At 38.4% G+C, this 14,481-nt stretch overlaps 1 protein-coding gene across 3 annotated transcripts in view; it reads right to left on the bottom strand.

Annotated features, from left to right (window-relative positions):
* Nucleotides 1–14,481, bottom strand: part of mrps9 (mitochondrial ribosomal protein S9) — an 83,892-nt gene that overhangs the window by 11,224 nt on the left and 58,187 nt on the right. For all 3 annotated transcript variants that reach the window (XR_013498879.1, XM_078221959.1, XM_078221960.1), the window contains 2 exons: nucleotides 7,402–7,477; nucleotides 2,857–3,025 (listed from right to left, as the gene is read on the bottom strand). Coding sequence is in view for 2 of the 3 variants with exons in the window: in XM_078221959.1 (XP_078078085.1) it covers nucleotides 2,857–3,025; nucleotides 7,402–7,477 (245 nt within the window). In the remaining variant the exon portion in view is untranslated. The remainder of the gene's footprint in view (nucleotides 1–2,856; nucleotides 3,026–7,401; nucleotides 7,478–14,481) is intronic.

The following is a 14,481-nucleotide window of genomic DNA, read 5'->3' as shown; positions in this document are numbered from 1 at the left end:
TCCCACAAAGTGGAAAGGTAGCACAAACAAATTCAGATCTTTCTGGATGACAGGAGAGATCGTGATTAGTGGATTAAGAAGAAAAAATGCACTTATGACAGATGCCAGATGGACAATACAACCGAGAACCAGGCTGAATATAGAAGGTCCAGAGGGGAAATGAAAAAGAAAATAAGAGAAGCTTTGCAAAAATATGAAAAGAGCCTAGCAGCTAATATAAAAGGGAATTCAAAAGTCTTCTTCAGACATATAAATAGTGAAAAGTGAAAATAGGGGCCAATTGGGGACCAAAAAAGGGGATTTGCGTACAGAGGCAGGACACGACAGATATAAAATGAATATTTTACATATGCTTTCATCAGGGAACAAGGTGTTGCACAATCATGGTGGATGATTTGAATTGTCACATGTACTGGGTACAATGAAAAGTATTGTTTCTTGCGCACTATACAGGCAAATCATACCACTCATGAAGCACATAAGGGAAAAGAAAAAGGACAGGGTGCAGAATATATTGTTGCAGCTACAGGTAGGGCGAAGAGAAAAAATATGTTTAATATATGATAGGACCGTTCAAAGGTCTGATGACAGCAGGGAAGAAGCTGTTCTCGAGTCTGTAGGTACATGTTTTCAGACTTTTGTATCTTTTTCCAATGGGAGTGTGTCGATCAGGGGTGCGTGGGGAGAAGGTAATTCTGACACCTGAAAGGTTTAAAATTGATAAAGAGGTGGTGTTAGATAGACTGTCTGGTAAGGTACTGGGACCAAATGAGATGCATCCAAGGATACCGAGAGAAAGAAGGGTGAAAATTGCAGAGGCACTGATCATAATGTTCAAGTCTTCCTTAGACTCAGAGGTGGTGCCAGATGACTGGAGAATTACAAATGTTACATCATTGTTCATAAAAGGGTGTAAAGATAAGCCCAGCAACTAAATCAATTCAAACTTAATAATGGGGAAGCTTCCAGAAATTAGAATTCAAGGCAAAATTAATAGTCAGTTGGGCAAATGTGGGTTAATTAAGGAAAGACAGCACAAATTTGTTAAGTAACAAGGGGATTGATCAAGGTAATGCTGTTGATGTGGTGTACATAGGCTTCTAGAGCACATTTGGTAAAGTGCTGCACAACAAGCTTGTGGGAAAAGTTATAGCTCATAGAAGAAGAGTGACAGGAGCAACATGGATACAAAATTGGCCGAGTGACAGGAAACAGTTAATAATGATTGATGGATGTTATTTGGAAGATTTGGAGTGGTAGTGTTGGGACCCTTGCTCTTTGTGATGTATATTGAGGACCAGCAAAAGATGCAATGGCAACATGAAGAAAAGGGTTTTCACACAGTGAGTCACTATGATCTGGAATACACAGCCTGAGAGTGAGGTGGAGGCAAGTTTGATTGAGACATTTAAGAGGAAATTGGTATGTTGTCTGAATATGCAAGTAGCATTAGCAAATTGTTCCTAGGAGAACCAGTGCAGACACGATGAGCTAAATAGCCTCCTCCTGTATTGTAACAATTGTGTGGTTGTGTCAATTAAGGGAAAACATTTGGCCCCGAAAATGAATATTCTCTGTTACTCCTCAAATAGTTCTAAGTGATATTTTATATCTTACCAAATTGGACAGGGCTTCAGTTTAATGTCTCATCCAAAAGAAGTCTTGAAAAACTGAAGTAACACATACTTAATGCTGTCTGTGGCATTGAATGCAGCAATAGTAAATATAATGCAGGTGCAACAGAGGTGCCCTGGGCTGAGCTTTACGCAGTTGCTGGAATTAGAAACAGCAGCCATACATTCTTGAATATTCTTCAAAATAACTATGTTACACAGAACACAGAATAGTACAAACCTGTCATCTAAATTTTGTACAGGTATAAGATTTAATAGATCTTTGGTATTTGAAGCTCATTTCTATGACTTTCCTCAGGTGCTTATAGTTGATTTGGCGAAATAAAAGACACTTGTTTGAGGATTGGGAGCTTGAATGTGTCGACTTCTCTGGTTATAACTGCTACTATAACACTAAGTCCAATATTCTGTGCTGCAAGGGTAAAATCTGTTGTGAAGTTCATATTGTACACATCAGCAGTCAGTCATACTCATGCTGACATGCATGCCTTCTAGTAATGCAGCTGCGACCCGCAACCAATAAATGTAGTTATCATTTATTCAGTTTTCATCGCATTGTGAAGCTGAGAAATTTCAAGCAGTCTGGTTTCATTTACATTACTGAGGAGTCCAGAATCTGTGAACCATATGTATAACTGGAATATATAACATGGCAAACTCTACGTACAAGATGAGGCATGTCATATAAACAGCTGGAAGTCAGCCAAACTCCTTTCTTGCACAATCCTTCTTCCATTAGTTGCCGTCTGTTAACTTAACAAGTCGAATTCCCATCCCCAAAGTAAGTAATATTATAAGTCTCACACATACATTTCAAAGTTGAGTTCTGCTTTGCTAAAGAACATGATGCATAGTTCGACTGAGAGTGTTTTTCTGGCTGTGTTGCCAGTAACTGAATACCAGAATGGCATTTACAGGCACATAGTTCTATATTATTGTTAGAATAGTTAAAGAAAATTCCTAAATTTGAAAAATAAAGAATTTGCAATATATTTCCTCCAAAGTTAGTTTCCTCCTAATGGCTAATGGAACAGAACACATGTGAACTGTGCACAAACATTAAACAAAGTGATGATGGGTCTAATCGTATAATAGTAATGGCATATTATAAGACTGCAGAAGGTCAGAGCACCACACTAGTTTAAGAAAACAACAGCTGAACTTCATACTTTGCAGAATAGACAGAAATGAATGCTGGGCTCTACGGTAGATTTTCTCTTACCTTCCCCTTTACTGAAAGCTACTCCATTCTCATCAAGCTGTAAAGATTCAATTATCTGTTTCTTGGACTGATCTTCCATCTTTCTACGAAATTTCAACACATATTCTTCCTTAATACTGCAGTATGATAAGGACAGCATACGCTCCAGTAACTGAATAAAGTGCACGTACTGTTTAAAGCATAAAAGGAAAGACTAATGTTACTTAATACAGGTCAGCTATTTATTAAACAGGACAATTGACAATTAAACACATTATCTTCTGCACAGTCCTACACTTAATATGGCATACATTAGCTCTGGCAGCTCCAAAATTGGGATTGGGTTGTGAATAGATAAGGGTTGGGTTCGGAGAATAGTTTGAACAATTTGCATTAATATACAGTAGAACCAATTTTCTAGCAAGACAATAATGAAATACTCACTAAGCAGGCTTTTATTATTCTCCATGACTGGAACAGAAGCTGTACACTAGTTGAAAACTATCTCCTTCCACAGAGAATTGAGACTCTCAAATCAGAATTGATAGATAGAAATTGTGTGGGATGTGGACAGAGATTGGTAGTTTGGCACTGGCTATTATATATCTACAATTCATCTGGGAGGGATGTCAGTACATCTTTGGACTTTAACAATTATAAGGATATTAAGTTAGAATTCTCACTGGATTGTGTATGATATTTAGAAAATCTACAAACCGTAGTGTTAAAGTAAAATCCTACTGCCTTAAGAAGATTTTCACTGCAAGATACAATTTTTTTTTAAACAAAGCCTTGTGTTATGTGCATTCCTTGACCTAGTGGAAATAATAGTTCTGCCTGCAAACAACTTTAGGAATATCATACTGAGGTGCACCGACTGGAGGCATGCTTTGCCAGAAATGTACAAGTCCTTTTCTTGCGTCACCAGCAAGTGATTGTTATATAGTTATAATCTTTTTAAACAAAAAGTTGCAAACTTAGAAATAACCAGAAGTCAAAAAGATAATACACATGCTTCAGACAGGCATCTCTTTATAGCAAATAAAATTCAAGCTCTAGAATTGTTATTAATCTATAATTTAATATTGGTTATTCTACATTGTAATAAATTCTGTGACTACTGTTATACAATAGAAACAAGGATCATGGACACATGAAAGCATATAATCAACCGCACAACAGTAAACATTTAATTATTAAAAAGAAACAGCCAGTCCCTCTAGACCAACAATCTACAAGCAATGTCTTCAATGGCTGGAGAAGTGACAAAGAGAAAAAGACTGCTTAATTCGTTGTTAGCCTTCTTGTTAAGCTAGTGTAAAAATGGAATTAACCTAATTACAGGATAAAGGACTGTTTAAGTAGCATTTTTCAGCTATTTGATTAACCAGCTTGCACATATACCAAGCAAGATCTGGCTGTAAACATTTCATTCAAGTATTAAGACATGTTAATCATTTTCATACTATGTTATAGACATGTTAATGTAAGTTGCTGTTATTTTATAACCGGCTCTCTTCAGATTTTACATTTGGTTTGTCCCATAATAAAAACTGGAAGTTGTCAAAGTCAACAAGAATTTTCACACAATTATGATTATAAAACATAATTTTTGAGGATGCAGTTTTGATAGGCAGAAATTAAATGCAACATGTTTTGAATAACTTGAATTCAAATGAACTCGGAATTGCTCATTTCAATTAAAATAGAACAACTCAGACAAGGGAACCTTTTTTTCATGTACTCTATGTATATTAGAGTTCTAATTTTATTTTAAATGATAGTGTGTATAGAAATGAATATTCAGTGAACATATGTCTTTTGAGTAGAGATGAGTCAATAATTTATTTACCATTACTCGAGTGTATGCATACGTTCGTATACACGGGTGGCACGGTAGCACAGTGGTTAGCACTGCTGCTTCACAGCTCCAGGGACCTGGGTTCGATTCCCGGCTTAGGTCACTGTCTGTGCGGAGTTTGCTCATTCTCCTCGTGTCTGCGTGGGTTTCCTCCGGGTGCTCCGGTTTCCTCCCACAGTCCAAAGATGTGCGGGTTAGGTTGATTGGCCATGCTAAAATTGCCCCTTAGTGTCCTGAGATGCGTAGGTTAGAGGGATTAGTGGGTAAAATATGTAGGGATATAGGGATAGGGCCTGGGTGGGATTGTGGGTGCAGACTCGATGGGCCAAATGGCCTCTTTCTGTACTGTAGGGTTTCTATGACTTCTATGAATAGACACAGTTCCAAGTTTTCTTCCCTGTAGCATTTTATATATAAAATATTATCCACCTATAAGCAAAGAAACTGCCAAAATGTCTGGAGTTTTGGCATTAACTATGCACTCTTGACTGCTTACTCTGGCTGGACCAGATCACACCAAATCTCCAATGTCCTTCATGTTGGCCTCGAGTGCCATTCTCTACAAATTCTAACAAACTAAATTTTGCTATTCACATCCTGTCTGTTCCCCCATAATTCCCCTCTCTATATTTGGTTACTTGCATTTTTGTTATGCATTCAATGGATCCACTGTTCAATCTAAGTTGAGCAGAAATCAATTTCATTTTCTGTTCTTATTTTTATCCGGGTGTTTTCTCATTTATCTACATAGTTTCAGCTAAGGGTGAACCTTCTTCCTGCCCTCCCGGCTCTCCCCTTCCCCACTAAGCGCTTTATTTTTCCTCTCCCCTACTATTAAGACACTGTCTGTTGTTGGGTCACCATTCCTTGGGCAGCAATATTGTCCAGTATCTTACCAGAATGCAGGTCTGTATGCATTAACTTGAAAAGCAGCGTCAGTAGCCTACTCGATGGTGCATGGCATCACATACATATGAATTGACCAACTCGCAAGCACCTTCCACCAAAGATACCAACAGTTAATAGGAGCAAATGTTCTGATATCCGCTGGTTCTGAGGGCAATTCTGGTACCTAAATATTGTCCAGACTGAGAGTAACTAACTCAAGCGAGGACTAGGAACTGGATTTTATGGCCTCGCTCGACCCGTGACTGGAAAATCCCACCCGAGGTCAAAGGACCTTCTCATTGTCTGCCCCTCACCTGCTCCGATTCTCGTGGTAGGCAAGGCAGTAGTATTCCAGTGTAGATGTTTCTGTCCTGTATAGCTCAATACCACATTGTGACATATTCATCAATTAAGGCATCAAAGCAGCAGTTAAGACTGACATCAACATCGTGATTTAGCACGAAAAACCTGAAAGGAATGCTAACCCCTGATCAGCTGAACAAGAGAGGCCTACTGGCACTTTACAGCAAGTTAGCAGACATATGGGGTGGGATTTTACTCCCACCCAAGGTCAACGGACCGTTCCATGGTTTCACCCCTTACCCATTCTGATTCCCTTGGCGGGCGGGATGGTAAAATCACGGTCATGGATTTTCAATCAGAACTGCCAGGTTCTGATTGAATATTCCAGGTGGGAAATTTACCTTTGTAAATCAGAAAATTAAAAATCATCTTAGCAAAATCAAATGTTTGCATGGCATGAGAAGGAAGAGTAATTTCAATTCCAAGTATATATGGATACCCTTCAAACAAAAAAGAGGAAACCAAGTTAGACTTTTTTTTAAAGAAAAGTTTCCTTTCTGAATCTATGTAGTCTTTTGATAGCATCAGCATTACACTAGATACCAATAAAAACAAATGGAAATTTAATTTCAGTGATCAAATATTTATACATTCAACCAGTGTGTTGTAAATTGTTAACTGTGACACTTTAGGCATCTAATATGTCAGAAAATTAATTGTAGGATCATCAACAACTGTTGTTTCCACTCAGAACATTGAGTATTGATACACTGTCAATATATTACATAAAAACTATTATCCCAACACTATTGGTGTTAAGTTAAGCAAGCACGCTTCCTGTTCTCTTGTGAAAGTCAAGACAATTATGGATGGGCTCAACAAGGGCAAAAGAAAAATATTCAATTCCTGTCTTTAAATTAAATCTTTGAATATTTTTCATTTTTAGCCAATGGCAAATTGCTCTTTCAGGGTCTGATTCCAATAAAAGTTCAAGTTAATCTCCTAGTGAAGCTCAATGGAAACTATTAGTAAGGTGGTTTTAATCAACATTTGTCACATAGTTCAATTGCTTTGAAATTTGTCTAAAAAGAATTAAATAGCCTTATTAATTTTTTATGAATTAGATTATGGTAGGCACACAAGTTTTAAATACTCCAAGTAAACATTTAAGATCCTCTGGATCATTTAATCAGCTGTTATAATTATGGGAAAGCACAGCAATATGTATATTAACTCTAAGTTTTTCTTCAGTCTGAATGAAAAGGTGGACAGGATTTTTCCCAGGTTGTCAAAAGCTCAATTCCATCCATTTTCTGGAACTTATTTTCCCCTCCAAATTTATACTAGTTGCTCCAGTTAGTATCCAGTTGGATCTTCACAAGACTAAAATCACAAATTCTCAACTTTGGAAGCAACCTATAAGAAAATCCAGTGAGTTTTTTTTGCAATTCTGGCAATATTGCAAAGGCCAAATCTTTTAAGTAACATATAACCCATAAAACACTATTACTCACGTCATGGTCAGAAATTTGTTCAACCAGCATCTCTTCCAGCTCTTCCTTTATCAACCATCTACTTCCAACTAAATTTCTATTGGAGAAAAGGAGAAAATCGAGTGATTTACCCAATTCAGTGATACCTAAAAACTATCTTATTCAAGCTTGCAATTACATTTCTCTATGTGTGAACACTGATATTATTGGAATTGTAGCCCGTGCATGTGATCACAATTCAAGACTTAAGGGAAGTGGTTTTTCCAATTCTATTGCTAGATTAAAAAATGTAGTTAAGCTACTCGAGTAAACAAAGTACTAACTTCTAAATTGTGACAAGAAAACAGTGATGATTTTTTAAAAAGTGTCACAAATCAAATATCACAGAAAGTGGTTACATATTCCAGATACAGGTAGGGAGGACGTTACAATTAAAACATTGTAGTAACTTGATCGTGAGATCATTAGCATTTTTAATTTAAAGATTTTATCAGTGTGAATTAAATGCATCAGTAAGATATTTGAATAGTAACTGTACAAATCTAACAAAAGTGTAATTTTAAATGATACACCAAGGTTGAGTGGGATCTGTGACAGATGAAGTGTTAAGTTTGAAAACGACATACCCCAGTCAGAAACAAGAATCAATCTTAAACAAAGCCAATTGGATGAGGGGAGGGGACTGGCTACAGTTAATTTAGTAAATGTATGGCCATAAAGAGTGGGAAACATTTAAAGAAACAATTAAAAATGTTCAACAAAATACATTCCAGTGAAAAACAAAAACGAAGCAAGAATGATCCATCCATAGTTTACTAAGGAAGGTAAGGATAACATTAGATTACAAGAGGCTTATAATGTTGCAAAGAACTGTAGTAAGTCTGAGGATTAGGAGTGTTTCAGAAACCAGCAAAGGCTACCAAAAGGATGATAAAATGAAGAAAAAATAAAATGAGTAAACAAAAGAGAGAGTAGCTCAAGTAAATGTTGGTCCCTGAGAAGCAGAAACAGAAATAATCATTTGGGGAATGAGAAATGGCACAGACATTGAACAGATATTGTGCATCTTCACAAGGGAAGACACAAATTATGTGCCAGAATTAAGGGCAAAAGAGGTGTTACTAAGAGGAAAATAAGCTAATTAATATCAGCAGAACAAAATACTGGAGGAACTCAAGGGACTGAAATCCAACAAATCTCCAGGACCTGCTGGACTACATCAGGATCAAAAAGGAATATCTGCGAGATAGTAGACACACTGGACAGGATTTTCCAGCCACACACACCCCAAGACTGGAAATTCCCACCTGAGCTCGACGGATCTTTAAGTGGTCCATCAAATTTTCTGTCTCGCCTACTACGATTCCGGCGCTGGGCGAGATGGGAAATTTTCAACCACTGACTATGATTTTCCACTATTCAAGAAATGAGGAGAGCGATAACAGAAACTAGCCTGTAATGTCATTGGGAAAGTGCTGACATCTATTATGTCATCTTAAAAAAGCACAGTATTAGAACAAGTCAACATAGTTTGACAAAAGTGTTAAATTTGAGTTTGTAATCATAGAATCCTACAGTCCAGAAGGAGGCCATTTGGTTCATCAAGTCTGCATCAATCACAATCCCACTCAGGTCTGATCCCATAACACCATGCATTTACCCTAGATGAAGGAGAACTAGTAGATGTAATATACTTGGATTTCCACTAATAAGCTTAAATTTCCAAGAGGCAGTCACTAATTTTTATATTAATTCATAGAATGTGGGCATCGCTGGCTTGTCAGCATTTATTGCCCATCCCCAACTGCCCTTGAAAAGGTGGTGGTAAGTTGCCTTTTTGAACTGCTGCACTCCATGTTATATAGAAACACCCTCAGTGCTATTGGAAAGGGAGTTCCAGGATTTTAAACCCAACGACAGTGAAGGTGCAGCAATGTAATTCAAAGTCAGGATGGTGTGCAGCTTGGAGGGGACCTTGCAGATGGTAATGTCGCCATATATCTTGTCCTTTTAGGTGGTAGAAGTCATGAGTTTGGAAGATGCCACACAAAAGATTAATACAGAACAAAATGGTACATGGAGTCGAGAGTGATATATTAACATGGATAGAGTTTGTTCAACAGACAGAAAGCAGAGAGTCAGGATAAATGGAGCATTTTCAAATTGGCAGGCTGCGGCTGGTGAGTGCTGCAAGGATCACTGCTAGGGTCTAAGCTATTTACAATCTATGCTTATGACTTGGATACATTACACTCTCTTTTCATCTAAGATTGCCGATGGTACAAAGTTAGGTAGGTATGCAGCGAAGAGAATACAAAGAGGCTACAAAGGGATATAGACAGGTAAAGTTAGTTGGCAACAACGTGGCTGATAGTGTCAAGTTATTCACTTTGGACATTAAAATGGAAAAGCAGAATATTTTGTAAGGCTTGAAGCTTATAAATGTTGATGTACCGAGAGAATTGGGTGTACTCATACAAGGAATATAGAAGCATACAAGTACAGCAAGTGATTAGGAAAGCAAATGGCATGTTGGCCTTTACTTCATAGGATTAGAGTATAGGTATAAGGACATCTTGCTCCAATTGTACAGGCTTTTGACGAGACCACACTTAAAACAGTGTGCGCAATTTTCATCTCCATGTTTAAGGAAGGATATACTTGCACTGGAGGGAATATCAGGTTCGCTGGGCTGGTCGCTGGAAAGAGAGGGTTGCCCTATAACAAAAGTCTGAGTAAATTGGGTCTGTATTCTCTGCAGTTTCAGAGAATGTGAGGTGATTTCATTGAAACATTCAAGATTATGAAGGGGCTTCATAGAGCAGATACGGAGATGTCGCTTCCTTAGTTGGGGCACAGTTTCAATCATTTAGGATCGACGCAAGGAGAAATTTCTTCACTCAAAGGACTGAATATTTGGAATTCTCTACCCCAGAAGGTTGTGGATGTGCCATCATTGCATATATATATTTTTAAAATTCATTCAATGTGGGCATTGCTGGCTGGGCTAGCATTTATTACCCATCTCTAATTGCTTTTTAACAGTGGCTTGTGAAGACATGTTAAGAGTCAGCCATATTGTTGTAGATCTGGAGTTGCATGTAGATGAGACCAGGTAAGGGCAGAAGGTTTTCTTCCCTAAAGAACATTAGTGAACCTGATGGATTTTTTTACAACAATCGGCAATGGTTTCATAATCATTAGACTTTTAATTCCAGGTTTTTATTTCATTCAAATTTCACCATCTGGGATTTGAACCTGCCCTGGGTCTCTGGATTACTAGCCCAGTGACAATGCTATTTTCACCATTGCCCCTTACTTGAGGCTGAGATAGACAGATTTCTGGTATTTCAGGGAATCGAGGGATATGGGAAAGGGGTGTGAAAGTGGAGTTGAAGCCCAAGATCAGCCATGATCATTCTGAACGGTGGAGCAGGCTCAACAACTGTATAGTTCTCCTGCTCCTATTTCTTATGTTTTTAAGTGGTGATGTTGCTGCTGTAATCATGGACTTGCAGCCAGTCAGAATTTTTTTGGAAGATGCATTGCTGGTTGGAATTTGTTGCGAGACTCTATTGCACTCAGTTTCCCCTTCATTCAATTCCTTCAATGTTTCACGAACCTTTCAATAGCCCTCCCAGTGTGCCAGCATCAGATAATTCTACTCTTTCCTGGGACTGTTCTTCATTCAAAGGCTTGGAAAACTTCACAGCTTCCCTTATCCTCTGAATCCAATCTACTCATGCAAACAAAAATACTGATTTCATGTGGAATCTAGGTTATACCCAGATGGCCACAGTGCTCTTGGTAAGTCTTGTTGGATTAATAAAAAGTGATTCCTAAAGTGGAGGCATATCATGCTCCAAAATAAAAAGATGCATCCTCAACAAACAGCAACAAAAAATAATTTATTTTTGGAATTCACCTGCAACAATCTTTTAAGGGAGTGGAGAGAGAGGAGGCAGGAGTGAATTACATTATAAATGCTTGACAGTTTGAATATTGGACCATGTTAACCAAATGCTATCTACTCTCCATTCAAAAATTAGGGTCCTGGAGGCAATATATTGCAGTAAGACTCTTCAAAATATTTGGCTTTACTGCTGTATAATACCTATCAATCATGCATTTAGGCTATATTGAGGAAGGAAGAAAAATGCAAAACCAAAACTTGCCATTTATTTGTCAGCTGAATGACTTCTTAGGAGGTACCCGAGAAAGTGGTTGAAAAAAAAAAATGCGACTACCATTCGAGAGTGCCCATCTGCGAAATGTTGACTAAAATTAACCGTACAAGCTAAAGGTATGTATAACCACTGCATGGATTGCAGTGCAAAATATTTTCAGCAACAATTTCCACTTGTGAGTGCTATTAATGTGTTTTAGGATCCATTGCTTCCGAATACCAAAACTAAAGTTAGAAAATTGGGAAATGTGCAATTTGAGCAGCACCGGGTCCAATGGATCTTCTTTAAGCCACTTCTTGGAATCTGCCGTCATTCTTACTGCAGTCCCCATTCCCAAGAAAACACCAGATGGCATTGTTGTGCAGAACAGGATCAACGCTGCAGCAAATTAAATTACAACGTCAGTGTCAATGATTCATTGCTGGGCACAGCAGGTAATGCATTTGCCTGGGTGAGATGAGCAACGACACAACCTTAATGTTTAAGGGAGGAAAAATACTTTGATGCATGGACACTTTCCAACAAGCCCATCTTTGACACACAGCTTAAGCTTAAGGAAACAAAAATTACACGTTATGTTTGGTGACAATCTAATAAAGCAACATGTTACAAGACACCTTTACGGATGTAGGAATGGGCATATGGATATTTTCAAGCTAGCTTGTTTTTGCAAGAAACCCCTGAAACTGCCGAGGTAACAACATTTCTGTTGTCCTAATTAGATTTAAGTTATTGAAATTAAAGTTAGCATTCCAAGACAAAAATTACTAACGTGTGGTATGACAATTCCTCACAAGCCAAATAGAAGAGTGTCTGAACCAGTAATCATTTATCAACACTGGTTAAGATCCAAGGTGGTGCCTGAAAGCTCCTGTGGTAACAAATCGCCATTTAAAGGACAAAAACAAATGTATAGACAAATCCCAACGTATCCACTTACAAAATAAGCCAGTTGAAAAGCAATTTCTCTCATCTGGAGTAAACAAATCTAATTTGGTGCTCACAAAGATGCATTATAACAAATCAACTCTTCACATGAAGCAAATTAAACACAATGGTGATGATGGAAGTGGAAAGACAAGCTGTACACTGAGGACTAGAATTTCACAATATTGCACAATCCAGTCCTCGAGTAAACGATCTGACCTCAAAGCAAGAACTGGCACCTAACATTAAACAACTAAGAAATCTAGTAAATGGATAACAGAAAGAGATTTTCAGTACCACAGAATCATATAACCAACCAAATGATGCAAATGTGTGTAGTGGCCATGGGTAAAAAACTAAACATGACAAACTCCTGTTATTCCTCATGAGCATCTGATTACCATACAGCTCAAAAAAAGGGTGAATGCATGTATTACAGGAATGGATCTGGGTAAGGGACCTTTATTGCTTGCAACAAAAAATTAAGCAGGGAAAGCAGCAAACTTTCTCAACTATAGAACTACTCCAGAATGCTTTTCCTCTTACTCTTCCATCAAAATAAAACGAGTTCTTTTAAAACAGGCGAATAAAAATCCAAGAAAATTTACCCTAATTAGAGGGATGATTTGATCTGATACAATTAATGGCTGCAACCTATGCTGATAATGTCAAAAAAGCTTAAATTTCAATAACTACATATTTTTAAATAATGTCCTAGCTAACTTCTTCTGCACCATGAAAACATGCAGGCACGCAGTACATGCTTAGGCTCTCAAGGAATGTAGCCATCCTTGTAATTGTTAGCTGTTGCTCACTTGGTAGCGCTCTCGCTTCCGAGTCAGAAGATTGTGGGGTTCAAGTCCTACTCCAAAAAATGAGTGCAACGCTTGCATGTCAAACAACAGAAACAGCATGTGATATACAAAGCTGATTCCAAACCCAATGGATCAGATCAAAACTGCAGTCCTGCCACATCCAGTGGTGAATGGTGGTGGACAATTAAACACCCAACCAGGAGAGACAACTCCACAAATATCCCCATCCCCAATGATAGGGAAAAAACAACACTTCAGTGCACAAGGCTGAAGTAATTTCAACCATCTTTGGTCATAAGTGCCAAGAGGATGATCCAGCAAGGCCGCCTCTGGAGGTCCCCGGCATCACAGATTATTTGCCTTCAGCTAATTCAGTTCACTCTGCGTAATATCAAGCATTGGCTGAAAACAATCGATGACTGTAAAGGTTATGGGCTCTGACAACATCTCTGTGATTGTACTGAAGATTTGTCTAGAAGTCTCTAGAAGTAACCGACTAGGTGGAAAATTGCCCAGGTATGTCCTGCCCACAAAAGACAAATCCAATCTGGCTAATTACCACCCTACCACTCTCCTCTCAACCATTAGCAAAGCAATAGGTGTTCACAGTGCCAGCGAGCAACACTTACACGGCAATAACCTGCTCAGTTTGGGTTGTGCCAGGACCACTCAGCTCCTGGCCTCCTTACAGCCTTGGTCTGAATATGCACAAAAGAGCTCAACTCAAGAGGTGGGAGTGACTGACCTTGACATCAAGGCAGCATTGACCGAGTGTGGCAACAAGGAGTCCTGGAAAAATTGAAGTCATTGGGAATCAGGAGCACAATCTCGACTGATTGGAGTCACATCTAGTACAAAGGAACATGGTTGTGGTTGTTGGAAGTTAATCATCTCAGTCCCAGGAAATCGCTCCAGAAGTTCCTCAGGTACTATCCCAGACCCAACCATCTTCAGCTGCTTCATCAATGACCTTACCTCCATCATAAACGTCAGAAGTGGGGATATTTGCTGATGACTGCATGACATTCAGGATCATTTGCAACTCCTCAGACATTGAAGCAGTCTATGCCATATACAGAAAGCTCTAGACAACATTAAGGCTTGCACTGATAAGTGGCGAGTGATGTGCAGGCTGCAAATGACATGCAATGCTCATCTTCAACATGATAGAA

The sequence above is a fragment of the Mustelus asterias genome, chromosome 10, assembly GCF_964213995.1.
Source record: "Mustelus asterias chromosome 10, sMusAst1.hap1.1, whole genome shotgun sequence".
Lineage (NCBI taxonomy): Eukaryota > Metazoa > Chordata > Chondrichthyes > Carcharhiniformes > Triakidae > Mustelus > Mustelus asterias.
This window is presented reverse-complemented; position numbering and strand designations above follow the sequence as displayed.